A 17,437-nucleotide genomic window follows, 5' to 3' on the forward strand; every position below is an offset into this window, starting at 1 on the left:
TCGATGCGGTCACGTGCAATACCATCCGCCGCTCACCTTTTCTTGAGCCTCATCCATCCTACTTGTACTGTAATAGTCAGATACAGAATACGGTCAAATACTATCATTATCAACTAGGGTCATGTCCTGTTAGACCCCCCAGTCACACCGATGTCGACATTTGATGGCATCGTTCAAGGTAAGAGCATACTACCAGTTTAACGGACCCGAGACTGACCTTTATAGAATTTCCTTATATACAAAGTGAGCTCTGCTCCATATAAAAGTTGAACGAAGCTAAACAGCTAGTCGACTACTTTCGCAGAAACCCAGACAGGCCACCGCCACTTGCCTGCTTCCTCAGCCATGTACACAGCGACCATCTTCAGGGCCTGGAGTCCTTCCGTGCTCCTTTCATCTATTGCTCTGCAGCTACAAGAGAGGTATGCTTATATAAATTGATATATTTATCTCGCAGAGCTAATGCAGAACAGCTGCTCTTACGCATGGAAAAATATCCCCACCGTATGAACTTTAACAAGGGCATCCTAGAATCCAGGAGGCTGCATTACAAGCACCTATACAAACTTCTTGTTGGTTTCTCCAGCATACAGGATGAAGTACATCACTGACCAAAGCAGAGGCCGATTCCACTGAATACACCAACGGAAATCGAACTCACGCCACGGCTGTCTATCCGTGTCACTCTCTTTGATGCGAACCACTGTACTGGTGCAGTAATGTTCCTCATAGAGGACGATGAAAAAGCTATTCTCTATACCGGTGATATACGTGGTATGTGACCCTGCCCTTCAATAAGATATCAGTGGCTAACCAAAATAGCGGAATCATGGTGGGTTAACAGTCTTGCCCGCAACCCACTCTTAGTTCCATATGCACTTGGTGGAAAGCGTCTGGACAAGGTATACCTTGATACTACCTTTGCTCGTGCACAGAATCTCCAATATCATTTTCCATCCAAAGCTGAGGGTCTGGCGGAGCTATTGCAAAAAGTCAGCCCTTATCCGGAGGACACTGTCTTTTACTTCCGAGCTTGGACGTTTGGCTATGAAGAAGTGTGGATGGCTCTCAGCGCCGCTCTAAATGCCAAAGTATGTACTTTCTTTACTATAACTGAGCTCTGACTAATTACAAAGATCCACGTGGATCGATACCAACTAGGACTCTATCGATCTGTCAGCCTCGCCCGCGGTGGCAACGAAGTATCAGCTTTGTGCGGTTTTGAACTTGGGAACAGGTTTGTCCCAGGGTGTCTCACTGACGATGAAAACTCGCGCATTCACAGCTGCGAGTGTGACTTACCCTGCTCCATCGCCAGATCAGAGAAAACGGTCTACATCGAACCAATAGTAGGCCGTTTGCAGGATGGTTCGCAGTTGCCCGAGGTTGGTATTGGCGGTGGAGCAGGCGATCTTTATCAAGTGCATGAACTTGAGCTGCCCGATCAGGCCTCATTAGAGAAGTTGGAGAAGTTGTGTCTGGAACGAATTCATGACAGTCGGGTGCTATCTCAGACAAGGAATGCTCTATTCGCGGCCTTTCGATCGAAAAGCAAGTCGCTCTCGCTGGATAACTACGGAATGAAAAACGATACGGACATTCCTCTCGAGAAGTTGATTAGCATCTTGTCTCGTGGCCACACGGACAAAGGCTCGTCTGCAGACGTGAAAGACGAAGCAGGCAACCGGCTTCCAAACATCATAGTGAGTTGTCATTCCGTTCCCTTGCATTCCTCGCCAGCTAACCGATACAGCAATTTCCCTACTCCCGCCATTCATCATACAACGAACTATGCGAGCTGGTCTCTGCATTCAGGCCCAAAGATGTCTACCCCTGTACAACCGACCCTCTAACTTGGGATGATGGCACCTCAATCCAGTCCCTTTTCGGACACCTCTGTTCTGGAGACCACTTCTCCCACGATACTCATATGCGGGAGGCAATCGCCAATGACGAGGAGCTACCTCGTTCGAGGAAAAGAGCCCGTTACGATGAGGGATCCTCGCCGCAAGCAAGCCAACAGTCCAGCTTCGCGGATAGCGATTTTATCCTTAGCAATTCATTTGCCAGCACCCAGAGACACGTCAAAAGGCCAAAGCCATCAACTTTCCCAGTTAAACACTCCACCAAAGACTTCTCATCTTCATCGTCATCAAGAGGACTTCTTCCCTCATCCATGGAAACGATCCACGAAACTCATGTTAATACCAATCCAAACGAGCCCCTCATCGTCCCTGAACCAACTCTTGAAACTGAACGAGCCAAGCGCGATGGAATCCGTCGCGCTTGGTACTTTCTACGCTCCAACATGCTAGGCACATCACACCTCGGTCCACTTCCATCATCATGGCCAACAGAGGAAGACGATGGTCTGCAAAACAAGGACATAAACGCAAACAACAGCGATTCCAAAAACAAAATTATTATAGAAACACACCTACCAACATCAACCACTCCGTCCCCATCTCCTCCACCTCCAAACCCAGACACCATGGACCTCGACACGGATACCACCCACCAAACTGAAAGTCAACAAACAAATCCCCTCTCCATTTCCGAGTCCACCTTTGCTTCGTTCTCTTCCCAGGATCTAGAACAGCAGGATGACCCAAAAACGACGAAAACAGCGGAATCATCAACTTCGCGCAGACGCAGTCGCAAGGCAGCGTATCTAGCAGCACAGGCAGACACCTATGAAGCGTGGAATACTATATCGCTTGTTTCGGCGGGGAATAATCATACTGAGCCGGAGATAGAGCTATGATTTCACTACCATATTGAGATATGATAATAATCTAGATAATGACTATGGTAATGACCATAATAAACGTTACATTCGTCAATTCATGATAACATCTGTACTGTACAGTAACCAGATCACTACTATCCCATATATACTCCGTCCCAGGGACCCAGGGGGAAGGGGCACAAACCCAGTATACCCATATTATATACCCACCCGAAAGCAAAAACACCTCCCTCATACATCCAATTCATCAGTAAACATAGAAGTCCTGACTCAAAGGCAAACTCTCCGCAGGCCCCGCAACACACGGCACCCCATCCGCCTTGACAACGTAACTCTCGGGATCAACGTGCATCTTGGGCATGGTGTCGTTGAACTTCATGTCGCGTTTGCCGATGTTGCGGCAGTTCTTGACTGCTTCGATGCGCTTGCGGATTTTGTAGGATTGCACGGTTTTAGTGTCGATAGAGGCTTGGGAGACGAAGATTATGGAGGTGCTGGGAAGGAAGGACTACAAGCATTGTAAGAGAGGGTTAGGGTTTATTGGGGGTGAGTGGTGACTTACGGCGAATTGAGGACGCATGATTATGGGTTCGATGGTTGGGATTGAGGCATTGGGGTCACCCTGACATCGTTAGTCTAAATTCATTCCTCAAAAGTATGAAGAGTAAGGATGGGGACATACCATCATAGAAGCCGCAATCATCCCACTCTTAAGAATCTGCAGAGGCTTCGTTCCAAACGAACTCGGGCTCCAAAGCACCAAATCCGCAACCTTGCCCACCTCCACACTTCCAATAACATGCGACATACCCTGCGCGATCGCCGGATTGATCGTATACTTGCTGACATACCGCTTCACGCGGAAGTTATCCGCCTCCGTGCCTTCATCTTCTGCCAATCGTCCCCGCTGCGCTTTGTTCTTGTGTGCTGTTTGCCAGGTGCGCAGGATGACTTCGCCGCAGCGGCCCATGGCCTGCGAGTCCGAGGACATCATGCTGATGGCTCCCAGATCGTGTAAGACGTCTTCGGCGGCGATGGTCTCGGCGCGAATGCGCGATTCCGCGAATGCCACGTCCTCGGGGATATTCTTGGACAGGTGGTGACAGACCATGAGCATGTCAAGGTGTTCATCGAGTGTGTTCATTGTGAATGGACGGGTAGGGTTGGTGCTACTGGGGAGGACGTTGTCATGTTCCACGACAGAGATGATGTCTGGTGCGTGTCCGCCGCCAGCGCCTTCGGTGTGATAGGTGTGGATGACACGGTTCTTGAAGGCCTTCACCGTCTCCTCGACGAAGCCGGATTCGTTGAGTGTGTCGGTGTGGATCATGCATTGGACGTCGTACTCGTCGCAGACTTCGAGACAGGTGTCGATGGCGGCTGGTGTGGAGCCCCAGTCTTCGTGGAGTTTGAGACCGGCTGCGCCGGCGCGGATCTGCTCTTCGATGCTTGTTCGGCCGCTGTCGTTGCCTTTACCCGTGATGCCGATGTTGACGGGGAGACAGTCGGTGGCTTCGATCATCTGTCGCAGGTGTGTTGAGCCTGGTGTGCAGGTTGTCGCATTCGAACCAGTGGATGGACCGGTTCCACCACCCAGGAAAGTCGTGATACCCGATGCTAGCGCTTCATTCGCTTGCTGAGGGCAAATGAAATGGATATGCGTGTCGATACCACCTGCAGTCACGATCTTGTTCTCTCCAGCAATCACATCCGTCGAAGCACCCACGACCATCTCCGGATGAACGCCGTCCATAATGTCCGGGTTACCAGCCTTGCCAAGTCCGACGATCAAGCCATTCTTAATTCCAATATCAGCCTTGTAGATCCCCGACCAGTCCACAATCAAAGCGTTCGTAACCACCGTATCCAAGCACTCCGTTTCTGACCGCGCAGAAGCCTGTCCCATACCCTCTCGCAGCGTCTTACCGCCTCCAAATGCGCATTCCTCGCCGTATGCCGTGAAATCCTTCTCCACCTTAATCCAGAGGTTCGTCAATCCCAATCGCACCAAGTCGCCAGCCGTAGGGCCAAACATCCGCGCATATGCTTCGCGTTCCATCATACAAGGCGTTGCCATCAGCGCATTATCCGCCTCAGGCTCAGGCGCATGCGCAAACCCAGCCTCTTGTAGCCGCGCCACAATCTCGTCCGCACGACTCAAGTCGACAGTCCCGTTAGCAAGGAAATTACCCCCGCGAATAATCCGATGTCCACCAATCTCCACCAGTATAACAGTCTTAGTATCCCCGGGCTCAAACCGCACCGACGTCCCAGCAGGAATATCAAGCCGATAACCATACGCCCTGACCCGATCAAAGTGCAATTGCGGATTCACCTCGACGAAATGATAATGCGATCCAACCTGCACCGGCCGATCTCCCTTACTCATAACCTTCAATCGTATCCTCTTCCTTTCCTCATTCAGGACAACCCCCGTGCTCTTCACCGGAATCACAGCACCCGGCATCTTCTCGGGTAGATAGTCCTCCGGATCGGGATCGGGAAACGCATCCGCTGGCGGGACGGGCAGGAAACTGCCGTACAGGGCTTTCTCAAGATCTCCATCATCGCTGCTGACTGGGTGATGCACGGTTACGAGGTATGTACCGGTGGGAAAAGTGCCTTCGACTTGGAGCTCGACTAGGGTGGAGGTTACGGAGGGGAGGACGTGGCGGCGACCTAGCATGGTCTTGCCGATGGACATGAGGTCTGCGACGGAGTAGATGCCATCGCGAATGAGCTGACCAATTAGACTCTGTTCCTTCAATTCTGAATAAAGGGAAGGGAAGGGGGTGTACCTCTTGTAGATTAGACGAAATCAAGGCCTACTTTCCGCGTACTACTTAGCACCGACTTCGGAGGGGTAGAAAAATGTTCACATACCACCGCTTCAGCATGATTGAGACGAATGCCGCGCGCAAGACGGCGTTGGGCCAAAAATCCCAGATGGGAAATGGTGAGTTTGTCCAGCTGTTCATTTTGTCAGTATAGAAGATGTTTACAGGAGAATGTCACAAGTACGTACCTCTTTTGGGATGAGGTGCATCCTTGGCTGGCGTCACGTGGGGTACACTGTACAGTGAATGCACTCCACAATTAATGTATGCACAGAGGTTAGTGGTATGTATAGAAAGAGACGGCAAAAGAGACAAATAAACTATTAACTACAAGGATATATACAGCGGACACGGACTTATATACATGGTACGAACTGAAGAATCCACGAGAAAAAAAGGCTCCACCGAATTTGGCCGATGCGAATTGATAAGAACCGCCGTCGAATTCATCGCCGTTAGTCATTGATAAGAGTTACCAATTTCCTTTTCGGGACAGACATCATCAACTTTTGATTCTCTGCGAACTACCGCTAGTAACTAGTACTACATTGCGCCCAGAAACTCCCGCGAGATAAAAACACAAGATGTTGATAAGCAATAGTACATCCAAGCAGCCACTAACCAAGGATTCAATTATATCATTGGCGAAATTACTCGTCGCCGGCATCGCTCTTTCTCTTCTTCCGAGGACGCTTGGTCTCGGTAGTCTTGCGAGTAGAAGCAGGAGGCTCTTGCTCCTTCTCCTTGCGAGCACTGGTGCGCTTCTTCTTCTCGGGGGACTTGGCCGCAACGGGAGACTCCTCAGCCGCTTTGGAGGTCTTGGCGGCATCGCTGCGACGACGCTGCTTGCTACTGCGCGGGGGCGATGGCTGCTTGGGGGGTTCAGGAGTAGCCTCCTCGGGCTCGGACTCGGCCTGGGCCTGGTGAGGGGTTTCCTCTTCGCCCTCTTCCTCCTCGGACTGATCAGTCTCGTCATCTGAACCGGCCTGCGACGGCTCGGCAATAGCCTCCTGCTGCAGCTGGGAGCTGGCCGCTTGGTCATGCTCATGGGCCTTTTGCTCCTTCTGAGCCTTGTACTCATCCATTTGCTGGCGGTACTTTTCGAGATTCTCTAGATAGATTTTCTTCCAGACCTGCGTGCGATCAATTAGCATCATCCTCAATGGTTTAGATCCATCTAAGAAAGAACGTACAGATTTCTCAGCATCACTCATGTTCCCCCAACGACGAGTACCCTCTTCAGCAACATCCTTGGGCTTGACGCCGTCACCGCCGAGCTCCTTCTGGATCTGCGGCCGGTTGTGCTGCATGTACAAGAAGTACGGGGTCAAGGCCCGCTTAGGGGCGTTAGGGTCGTGGTGACGCTTGCGCTTCTTCTTGTCACCGCCAGCCTCGGACTTGGCGCCGGGGCTGGAGGGACGGGTGATTATGCCATTTTGGTACAGGGCGTTGGTGATGCCGCTGTTAATAATGCCCAGGTCGAAGTCCTCGGGCTTGCGACCCAGGACGGTATTGGCGTGGTTAATGTAGGCGCGCGACAAGTCTGCGACTGCGGAGTTGAGTTGCGTCAGGCTAACGAGGACCTATTTGGTGGTGTTAGCTGTGGTGGGTTGTGACGGAGACAGTGGACCTGGCGATGCGTGAGGTCGCGACGCGAAGCGCGCAGATGAACATGGTCAAGTACAGAAAAGAATAATTTAGGGAAGCGTTCGCAATGATAAACATGAATAAGAAAAGGAAAATAGCCAGATGGGAAGCATGACATGCTACATGCAGAGTGCATAACCAAACGCAGGTAAAGCCACTGGGCGGAGGGCCGCCCAAAGAAAGCTCTGTTTACTGAGAGAACGCGCGGGAAAAGAAACTCTTATTTTACCCAGAAACCAGAGAAAAAAAGACGAATCAAGTGAAAATAAAAGAAAAACTTACACTGTCGCGAGTCCTGGTGAACTCGTCAATGTTGACGGTCACGGTGGCCTTGTTATCCTCCTTGGGGGCCATTTTTGGGGGGTTGTTTTAACGAAAACGTAGGGAAGTGGGAGATGGAAGAAGAGAAGAGAAAGAAGAAATTTTCGGGACTTATTAGTCTTTTAGGGGGCGGCCGTCAAACTGCCGCTAGGGTGCTGGTGGGTTTGGGGGGCGGTCGGCCTGGGCTTCGGGCATTCTTTGATTAAGCTGGTTAAGGACTGCCCAACCACCGGCTTTTTCGGGGCAGTGAATACCTAGCTTTAGGCGAGCTCCCGCTGACGCCCACCACTATTTTTTCTTTCAACTGAGGCGCCCAATTCTGAAGTTCTAACAATTTAGAGTCTGTCGCATACCTGTCAAACAGAAGGTTACTGCTTGGCATTCACCATGTTGAAAGCCTTCAACCATTAACAATAACATCATGCTTCATTGTCCCGTTTTATTCTTACTGGGTTGCCGTCTATGTTGCCGCGTTGACGAGATATATATCGGCGCTTGAGACCCGCCGGATCACTTATAACCATAGCAACTGATTCTATTAGCAACAAGAAATAGCAAGCAAATTGTATGACCTGTTAGAAAAGTATCACACTACGCATATACTTGTACATAGAAATCCCACGCGTCACCATCATCCGTAGCGGGGGGGCTGCCCGTACTTTGGCATAGCTTCCCCGCGAACGGGCTTGTACCGTGGTGCAATGATACGGGACCCCCGGTACATACAGCAGGTCTTAGAACACATGCGCAAAGAACAAATGTTTGAAAATGAAGGGATATCATTTGGTACTGTCGCCATCCAGCGTCATATCGGGTCACTATAGTACAACTTCACGGGCGCATGCCCGCCCAAAAAACAATGCTTTCTTTTCAATTGACAGCATCATGCTCCTATGTCACATAACCATGAAACGTAATCAATTCGCTTAGAACTTGAAGACCTGGTCCTTGTTGTAGCCAAGCTCCTTCAGGACACCATCCAACTCGCCCTGGTCCTTGGGGCTGACCTTGGTGCCACTGATGGCCTTGTACAAGCCGGGAGGTCCGCAGACGAAGAGCTTGATATTGTCCTCCTTGGGCTCGGGGAGGACGGTCTTCAGCAGGTCCTTGGTGATGTAGCCCTTGCCGCCGGTCCAGCCCTCGGGAGGGTTGTCCAGGACGTAGAAGGCCTTGAAGCGCTGAGGGTAGGTGTTCTCGAGATCTTGGAGCTCCTTCTTCAGAAGGATGTCTTCCTCGCTGACGTTACCGAACACCAGAGTAACCTTGGTCTTGTCGTCGGGGTTCTTGAAGATCTGGCGAGCTAACTGGTACATGGGAGTAATACCGGTACCACCAGCGATCAAGGCGATGTGGTTGTGCTTGTTAGCCTCCCAGGGATACTTGGGAAGGGGGCCCTTGAATTCCATGCGCTGGCCGACGTTCAAGCTGTGGAAGTGCTCCGACATGGGTCCGTTGGGGTACGCCTTGATGACGAATTCGAGCTCACCGGGTTTGTCTGGGATTTATTTATTAGTGCAAATTCCATACAAAGTCTGAATGGCTTGACCTACCCTCATCGTTAGTGGGGGTGTAAGGGCGGATAACGGGCTTCTCAGCACCAGCAGGCTTGAATTTGGCCAAAAGAGCAGCTGTATTTCCAGTTAACATATATCCTTTGCGAGGCCACACGTCAGAATCAGGCTACCCACAAGCAACGTTCAAGCCAGAAACAGCCTCCTTGTCCTCAAACTCAAAGCGGAAACGCTTGGTGTTGTGGCTCAGAGTCTCAACTTCCGCGAGCTTCAGGTCAACCCATCCTTGGTCACCACCGACGAAAACCTTCTGGCGGTCCTTGGGGGACTCAGCGGTAGCAGCACCGGTGCTATAGCGGTAGAATCCGATACCGGCACCCGCAAGACCGACGGTGAGGTAGATGGGAGTCAACGACTTGCCCTTGGGGGCCTCAGTAGAGTACTTGCGAAGACCCTGCGACGAGATTTAGCACGATCCCGAGGTCCTCAAATGGGATGCTCCCCGGCAAAGAGCGAGACAAATAGTAAATAAGAGAGGGGAAGCTTTCTTACCTGCTTGAAGGACTGCGAGCACCTGAAAGCTTGACGTGCGAACATTGTAAGTGTAATTGATGGTCAATGGAAGGGGAGGTATCAATTAGTGAGAATGAGAGGAAGGAAGAAGAAAGAAGTAGGGATGAAGTTGAACAAATTCCTGTGCGGGCGGCTCTGGTGCTCGGCGTCCGAAAGACCGACGGGGACCAATGACGCAATCGGTACCTGGGAAATTCCGCGATATTACTAACAAGGCCAATGAAGTACGATAAATATACGGATAGCTATCTTTTAATATGTATATGTACCTGTAGAGAATACGAGGGTTGATGGCAATAGTTCTACAAGAGGCGCTGAATATCACTGCTGTCTAGCACCAACAGCGCGCCGGCCAATGGCATGCTGGAGATCCGCCATGAATAATACTACGGTAGCCGTATGTGTCTGCAAAGCAACAAAGTAGATAGATCTCGCAAATGTTTGTTGAAGATACCCGTAGGCTCCATATGTATATCATTTGCCCATAGTACCACTAAAGGCATAGTGCTGACGGGAACAAGCAAAAAAGAAAGGAAAAGCAAATACAGGGCAAAACTGGCACGCATGCCAAACTAGACAGACGGTTGCACTCTATCTACTCTCTACTTATCGAAGAGAAGAGAAAAAAAGCTACATCATCATTCAAACATTGTATACACCATGGCCGGGAAAAATCATGAACCGAGAAAAGAAACCCCAAGTTTTGTTTTTTGTGATATAAACTTGAAAAACCGTCGCTGCAGAGGACTAGAGTGACATCAAAACCATCCTTCCCATTTTCTGAGTGGTAAATACACGCTGTGTTCTCTGCGTGCTTTATGTCCTCATTGCATGCTATGGCTGTATCATTATTGTTCATCCACACACTCCTACTCCCAAAACCCCTAACATCACATTTATGCGAAGGTAGATGGCCGCGAGTAGGCGAAGATCTTCTTGCCAGCAGGCTTGGCAGCGCGGTGAGGCAGAGGGAACTTGAGGTCCTTGGTGAGGAGCTGCTTGATGTAGGGGCGGCGGATGTTCTCGGCGTTGTCGACCTCGACGACCTTGAGGATCTATATTGCGATAACGGGTTAGACAGTGGATTCGGAATCAGAGAGTCGGATAGGATGCATACGCTGATGGAGCCGAAACGGGCACGGTGACGGGCAGCCATGTCCTGGTAGAGGGCCTCAACGGCGTCGGTACGGCTCATCTCACGGAACTCCTTGTACATGTTGTGGGTACCGGAGCGCGAGTCGTAGCGGAGCCAAATACCGAAGTTCTTGACCTTGGTGGGGCGCTTCTCGGCGATCTGAGGACGCAGTCAGCGAGTGTCGCTCTCACCACTTAGGAACCTCCACAAAACGTAAACATACCACATTGAGGCTGACGATCTCACCGTTGGCCTTCTTGACCTTGCGGAGCTGGGTCAAGAAGTACCAGAACCGGGACTTGGCCACGACAGGGTTGGGCGCAAAGATGCGCATGCGGTAGAGCTTGGGCGTGGGGTTTGCCTCGGTGGGCAAGTGACGCCCGATGACCTGGTACTCCGTGAGACGCCCTATAAATCACTCCAGTCAGTCATTGTTCGTTCGAGGCTTGTGTGTTTTCCGGCTTAAAGCTGATTGATCGATGCGTAGGCTGCGTGCGACATGATGCACACGAATTGCGGATTCCACGATAATTCGGAATGAGGCGATGAAAGAAAACTTTCGGTCCAAATGCGTATTATTTCGTTCTCCCAAGCACCCCATTATCAGCCTGTAAACTCATTCGAAAAACCAAGTTTCCACCTTCCAAAATTCGTTCGAGAACCCGGTAACATCCAGCACTTTTATTTTTATTTTTTTTTTCAAACGTATTCGTCGCAGGGGGGAACGCATCGCAGCCGATCGAAAGGGAAAAAGGGATGGGACAGGTTGAAAAATTTCACTTACCCATCTGGACAATCTAAAGTCAGTAACAAATCCTCAATTTCAAAAATAGCAAAAGGCAGCACTTACTTTTGTCGACGCTGTGATGATTAGTCGCGAGAAAGGTGTGCCGGGGACTATGGTTGCCGGAGTTGAGGATTTGTGAACTTGTTGTGGTTAGGGTTGCCGCCCTTCAGCTAAGCGAGTGGAGGCCAGCGGCGTTTTTTTGGCCCTATTCCCCTTTCGGTCGCTCAGCCACAGCGGCTGATCACGGGCTGTCAAGCCCCATCTGCTTATCTAACGATCTTTCCCCGCCTCCACCGCCTTCGACGATTGAAGGTCTCCAGGTCTGTAGCTATTGGGGTGACCAGATACAATTGGTCATCTTCGCTAATAGTCGCGACAATGGCATCTATCTTCAACGACTTCAAGCAAGGCCATAAAGAATTATCGGGTCCCCGCCTGGCAGCCTCCCTCACACCGGTCGCACCTCCCGAATACCCCGATCGTCTCCGGTCGTTCTACGCTTGCTCCAACGGCGCGAATCTTCATTCGGATCTTCGATACCTTCTTTTCCAGGCCAATGGACCGAAGCTTCCGAAACAAGAACAGAATGCGTGGATCGAAATCTTCTCGGCCTACTGGAAAGCTGCGGGGGAGATACTGAAGTTCGATGATGGACGCGGTAGCTGGGTCGGAGTATTCAATGCGTGGAATCAGGTATCCAGTGTCTTGGGCCGAGGTTACACGAATGCAGGTATTGAGGCGTGGACCATACCATGCTTGTATGTCGTTGGGAAATACGTCCGGACGTTCGCGATTAGAGCAGACGCAGAACTAGCTTCTCAAGGCTCGGTTGCATTCAACGATCGTTTCCAAGATGATATCTCGTTTGACTCGGAGAAGAGTGCAAAGCTTGAGGAGGCGGCTCGTGTGATTAACAAGCTTTTCACAATTTGTCTCAATGACAGGTAAGCTGTCATCCGGCTACTTGTGTTTCTTTGCTGAGACCCGGATAGGGCTCCTAGTATCGAGGAATCGCGAAAATGGGGTGTCTACAACATGATTAGTTTGACATTCAAAACACACTTCAAGGTACGAGATGACCACTTCGCCTACGATGGAAACTTCTAATTCTATCTGTAGCTCAATTCGATTGGGCTCTGCAAGAGCTTACTCCGCGCCCTGAACGCTTCGTCGGCAGACCTTCCTCCATTGGAAGCTTTTCCTAAGTCCCACATCGTTACTTTCGAATATTATGTCGGAGTAATTCACTTCTTGGATGAGGATTATGCAGAGGTATGCATATACGAGTACATACACTATGTGGAGGCACTGATTCTTACAACTATTGACAGGCGGAGAAACATCTGGCACATGCGTGGAAACTATGTCATTGGAACGCAATCAAGAACAGAGAGTCAGCACCCTAAACTCGTCTTTTATCTATTCCTTCTCTAACTGGCACAGATTGATCTTGATGTATCTGGTGCCTTGTCATATCGTCACAACACATACTCTGCCTAGCAAAGAACTGCTTGCTCCATTCCCTCGGCTCGAGAAATTATTCCGTCCACTTTGTGACTGCATCAGGAATGGAGACCTCGGTAATTTTGATGCAGCCATGTCTGCCGGGGAGGATGAGTTTGTCAAGAGACGTATCTACCTCCCGCTTGAGAGGGGACGCGATATCGCATTACGGAACCTATTTCGGAAGGTCTTCGTCGCAGGGGGTTTTGAAGAACCGAAAGATGATCAACCTCCTATTCGACGAACCCGCGTTCCTGTCGCTGAATTTGCAGCAGCTGTAAGGATTGGTACTCATGCAACCGACAGAGTCCGCGTCGACATTGATGAAGTTGAATGTCTCCTGTCGAATCTCATATACAAGGTGAGTCTTGCAGCATCTGATCTACATGCTTTAGCATTGACCATCTATTAGGGTCTTATGAAGGGTTATATTGCACGTGAACGCGGCATGGTTGTTCTGAGCAAGGGTGGCACTGCGTTCCCTGGAACAGGAGTTTAGGGCCTTTCAAGACAAGTCCCCAACGAATTTTGTAAAGCAGATACTCGGCTTCTGCGCAACACCACTTGCGACCAGGCACTTGTTCACGCCAGATATACCTACAAGGTACACATACTTGGCCTTTATAACTTATGCAATGGCCGTCGTACACACTATGGGTCATATGCTCAGTGCGCTGCATCGGGATCAAAATCGGTATCACTAACTACCTATTGGTGATGCAGCATCGATGGGATTGACAAGAGCAGTACTATCTGATAATGTGTTCCCCATACACGACTATTGTCCCTGGTCACCGACGCTTCTTTAAATCATGCACAGACACGTAGCAGGCTGCTGTCTCTGCTGTTATTCACCCGAACGTATCATTATAATACTAGCTGATAGAGAATAACCCATATTATACAAGACATACTATACAAAATATACTATACAGAACATGGCAAAAGAGGTATTAAACATGACCCAACAAGCGAGGGGGGAATAAAAGAGAACAAGCAGCGAACCACACCAACATAAAACCCTTAAATCATAAACAAGCTTCCACCGTCTATCAACGGTCCCGCTTAGCCATAGCCGAAAGATCATCCTATAACGCCGTCAGTCAGCAAACCCTCATTATAACCCCAAAACGAAACAAGAGTACGAGAATACGAACCATATGATTACACATCGCAACAAACAAATCAAAAAACAACTTTCCCCCCTCCTCCATCTGCATCTGCATAGTCCCACTCCTCTTAAACGTCGACCGACTCCGGATAATCAGCGCAAGATAGTGCGCTCGAAGCTTCGACTCGGTATCGGGCGTGTTAGCGTAGGCGTAGCGCGCGCTGGTGAGGATCGTGCTGCATTGGATGCCCGTGTGGAGGCCCTGCTTGCGTAGCGCGAGGCGTTTTAGAGGCTCGAGAGTGTATTTTTCTGCGGCACAGCTGTCTTCCTGTTAGCTATCGGTTCCTTGATAGAAGGGAGCAGGGAGAAGGAGAAGCTTACTAGACAGCTGTATCCCTCAAAATCACACCTCCAGCCGCCTGATGGAACATCGTAGCACCATGGCTCTGTCCCTCACTGTCTGTCCCCATATCTTCCAGCTCCCACTGCTCCCGTCGCGCATTATGAACTAGTCTGGGCGTATAGTCGGCCCTGTACAGGTACTCCAGAACACATGATAGAACCTCTGGTTGTTCATTAGGGAGCTCGATCCGTTTGGCTCTTGCCGAAATACCGAATCGCTCGCGACAGAAGGTTGCAAAGTACGGCGATGCGCAGAGGACGTCTTCGTGGCAGGCGAAGAGGCGCTTTTCGGGACCGACGCTAAGGGTTACGATTGGGGAGTCTGAGGGGCTGGATGCTGTTAACACTTTTCTGCTTGGAAATGGAAAGGTGGGAGGTTGGGTACCTTCGATCCTGTGGGCTACTGGGTTTGTGTCGCCTTTCTGGTCGCCTGGACTCTCGTTCTTCTCGGACGGGATTTCTAGTTCGGGAGCAGGTCTTGCCGGGGCGATACTTGGAGGTGTTCTCTGGGGGCAGTGGGCGCTTAGTTGAGATCATTTTCTTTTCTTTCTTATTACTTTCCTCGAACAACTGTTTTGTGCACTCTGTACTTGTGAAAGAAAAGAGAAAAGACGAAAGAAAAGAACAGCCTGGAAAAATCAGGGGCAAAAGGTTTATCAGTAATTACTGCTAGTTACAAAACAACGTACGTATCCGAAGCCAAGATCCTTGTCCTCGAACGGCAGGGAACATGTTTTTCCTTTAAGAACCCCTCATCGAGTCATCGTGCGAACAATAGTTGAATATTTGCCTACATCATATTTCTCCTCTATACCTATATGCATGAAGCATCGTGATCAAGCAGTGTTCCATGCAGCGATGTATTTCTCGCAGCTGATAAGACGCGTAAGATTGTATCTCACGCGTAAAGTGCATCGCCAAATTGCCGCGTGGTCACGGGATTGATATCTACCAATGAGATGCTTGAATTTTGGCCGGAGCGGAGATCAGCAAGCCAATTAGAAGGAGATATCTCCCTCGAACTGATTCCTCATACGGAAATATGATGGGTTCCATTCCGGATGTTCGGAAGTTACGAGTCACTTCATCAAAGAACTCCTGTACATAGCACTTGGTACTCCGTTGAAAGGACATTTATTATGTGCAGTAAGGTGATAATATACCAAAAACTCCATTCCAACCCAATACGCCAATCCATAACACCGCAATAGCAATTCTCGAATGCTGGCTAGGAGTATGCAGCCCCCCGTATGCCCTTGCCATAACCAAGATGCGCCATTACATGAATATCTTCCGTGCTTCGCGAGGATGACTCTCATTGGGACAGTAAGGACACTTGAACCGGCTGCCCTTGCACAGCCGCTTGAGTGACTCCTCTGCAATAACATGCCCGCAAGGCATCATCATCGGCGGGTTTTGGTCAGTGGCTTGTTCTTTGGACACGGGACAGACAAAGATAGAATGGAAGAGATACGATGGTGGAAGTGGGATTTCGACCTGAAATAGGTTAGCCGCAGCGTTGGACAGAAGGAAGAACTCAGGATAGGATACTCACAGGCAACTCATGTTGCGTTGTCCACTCGGTCCGCTTGGCTTTCATGATTGTCTGCAGCTTCAGTAACGTTGGAAGAGCAATTGCACCAGCAGTAGTAGCTATGTACAATGGCGAATCTGCCGAAAGGCCCATCAGTGAGCAGAACTCGCGCGTGAACGATAAGGAGACGTCGCTCCAGGCAGTCGGATTATTGAAGATATTCCGGTAAGGTGAGCTTTGCAAGTTCGGGCAAAACGCCATCGCTCCTATCAATTGCTGCACTTCCCGCATATATCGAGGCAAAAAGACATGAAACTCGCGCTTGGCATATTCCAGAGCCGCTTGCCGTCCGGCCGAAAGGGGTGCCCCGGGGTATTGTTCGCAGTTAAAGAGCCAGACGAATTGTAGCCGACACAGGTCGAATTCGAGGTTGCTGCCCCTTGTCTCAAGAGCGTCTCTGTTCTCCCTTGTCCATTCGATGGCCGGCAGCAAGTTCTTGTTCTCCTTCAGCTCATGCAGTATGTTGTACATCTTGACAAACTGCTTCCGGACTTGATCGGACGGAGCTTCGTCAATATCGAGGAGGCTCGTCGCATCGTTCGCGGGCTTATATTCTGTCGTCTGTTGTGAATTTCGGGATTTCGTTTCGGCTAATTCGGAGAGGAACGTTGCAGCAACAGAGAACTGGCCTTCCCGTAGAAGGTGCATTGCGATGGCTCGATTAATCAGGTGTTCTTGGGAGGAAAGGGCGTCATGTTCGGTGCTCGGAAGTGGCCTGTCTTTGAAGAACTATAGAAGTTAGCGATGCCCAGGTCAAAATATCATGTGGTGTCCTTACCTTGTCTAGCGCTTTGCTGTATTTGTTAAGACTGCTATGACTTTCTTTGAGACTGTCGTTAATAGAATCGAATGATGATTTGACAGGATCCTGGAGCTTCGCCATGGTAATCGATGCCTGGGTTGGATCTGTTATACAGTTCATGTCAGCGCATATCACCGGCCTCCAACTCCGGAGCGAACAAACCAGATGCGATCGTATCCCGAGCCGACTGAAGCAAGTCTATCGTAGACTGCACATTTTGAATACTCTGCGAGCCTTTCAGCTTCTTGAGCAGTCGGTTGTGCTCTTTTTGAACGGTGTCCATATTCGTTCGATCGAGGGTGGGCCTTCTTAATCCGATGCGGAGTGACAATAATCAACCGATATGGAGATAGCCATATGGAAGCTCCAAAATGGCTTCAACTGGGAGGAGGAATATGAAGATAGTTAAGTGAGAGTTAGCCCACAGAAGACCACAAGCGGTCATTAGTGTTCAATTCGGGCAGA

General features: G+C 50.0%; 8 protein-coding genes across 8 annotated transcripts; 2 read left to right on the top strand and 6 right to left on the bottom strand.

The window, feature by feature from the left end:
• Positions 1 to 485: 485 nt before the first annotated feature.
• ACHE_11642S (putative DNA repair protein) lies at positions 486 to 2,764 on the top strand (the record flags this gene model as incomplete). Its single annotated transcript, XM_043276234.1, has 5 exons — positions 486 to 572; positions 621 to 774; positions 823 to 1,091; positions 1,137 to 1,703; positions 1,754 to 2,764. 5 exons carry the CDS (start codon positions 486 to 488, stop codon positions 2,762 to 2,764), a joined length of 2,088 nt encoding a protein of 695 aa, XP_043132762.1.
• A 232-nt stretch (positions 2,765 to 2,996) lies between these two features.
• On the bottom strand, positions 2,997 to 5,795 carry URE1_5 (urease Ure; the record flags this gene model as incomplete). Its single annotated transcript, XM_043276235.1, has 6 exons — positions 2,997 to 3,257; positions 3,312 to 3,371; positions 3,432 to 5,489; positions 5,548 to 5,574; positions 5,633 to 5,719; positions 5,775 to 5,795. The coding sequence occupies 6 exons, from the start codon at positions 5,793 to 5,795 to the stop codon at positions 2,997 to 2,999; spliced, it is 2,514 nt and encodes an 837-aa protein (XP_043132763.1).
• Positions 5,796 to 6,236: 441 nt separating this feature from the next.
• Positions 6,237 to 7,587, bottom strand: ACHE_11644A (uncharacterized protein; the record flags this gene model as incomplete). Its single annotated transcript, XM_043276236.1, has 3 exons — positions 6,237 to 6,719; positions 6,780 to 7,169; positions 7,516 to 7,587. The coding sequence occupies 3 exons, from the start codon at positions 7,585 to 7,587 to the stop codon at positions 6,237 to 6,239; spliced, it is 945 nt and encodes a 314-aa protein (XP_043132764.1).
• An 893-nt stretch (positions 7,588 to 8,480) lies between these two features.
• MCR1 (cytochrome b5 reductase family protein) lies at positions 8,481 to 9,662 on the bottom strand (the record flags this gene model as incomplete). The annotated part of the gene is made up of 4 exons (XM_043276237.1): positions 8,481 to 9,049; positions 9,105 to 9,182; positions 9,243 to 9,519; positions 9,618 to 9,662. 4 exons carry the CDS (start codon positions 9,660 to 9,662, stop codon positions 8,481 to 8,483), a joined length of 969 nt encoding a protein of 322 aa, XP_043132765.1.
• A 571-nt stretch (positions 9,663 to 10,233) lies between these two features.
• Positions 10,234 to 11,107, bottom strand: RPL20 (60S ribosomal eL20 domain-containing protein; the record flags this gene model as incomplete). The annotated part of the gene is made up of 2 exons (XM_043276238.1): positions 10,234 to 10,932; positions 10,997 to 11,107. The coding sequence occupies 2 exons, from the start codon at positions 11,105 to 11,107 to the stop codon at positions 10,234 to 10,236; spliced, it is 810 nt and encodes a 269-aa protein (XP_043132766.1).
• An 831-nt stretch (positions 11,108 to 11,938) lies between these two features.
• csn12 lies at positions 11,939 to 13,562 on the top strand (the record flags this gene model as incomplete). The annotated part of the gene is made up of 6 exons (XM_043276239.1): positions 11,939 to 12,504; positions 12,553 to 12,628; positions 12,680 to 12,832; positions 12,892 to 12,953; positions 13,004 to 13,424; positions 13,476 to 13,562. 6 exons carry the CDS (start codon positions 11,939 to 11,941, stop codon positions 13,560 to 13,562), a joined length of 1,365 nt encoding a protein of 454 aa, XP_043132767.1.
• Positions 13,563 to 14,115: 553 nt separating this feature from the next.
• Positions 14,116 to 15,113, bottom strand: ACHE_11648A (BTB/POZ domain-containing protein; the record flags this gene model as incomplete). Its single annotated transcript, XM_043276240.1, has 4 exons — positions 14,116 to 14,151; positions 14,221 to 14,494; positions 14,556 to 14,906; positions 14,962 to 15,113. The coding sequence occupies 4 exons, from the start codon at positions 15,111 to 15,113 to the stop codon at positions 14,116 to 14,118; spliced, it is 813 nt and encodes a 270-aa protein (XP_043132768.1).
• A 741-nt stretch (positions 15,114 to 15,854) lies between these two features.
• On the bottom strand, positions 15,855 to 17,255 carry ACHE_11649A (ubiquitin-protein ligase RMD5; the record flags this gene model as incomplete). The annotated part of the gene is made up of 4 exons (XM_043276241.1): positions 15,855 to 16,073; positions 16,132 to 16,899; positions 16,949 to 17,076; positions 17,135 to 17,255. The coding sequence occupies 4 exons, from the start codon at positions 17,253 to 17,255 to the stop codon at positions 15,855 to 15,857; spliced, it is 1,236 nt and encodes a 411-aa protein (XP_043132769.1).
• Positions 17,256 to 17,437: the final 182 nt, after the last annotated feature.

Source organism: Aspergillus chevalieri, chromosome 1 (genome assembly GCF_016861735.1).
Source record: "Aspergillus chevalieri M1 DNA, chromosome 1, nearly complete sequence".
Classification (NCBI taxonomy): domain Eukaryota; kingdom Fungi; phylum Ascomycota; class Eurotiomycetes; order Eurotiales; family Aspergillaceae; genus Aspergillus; species Aspergillus chevalieri.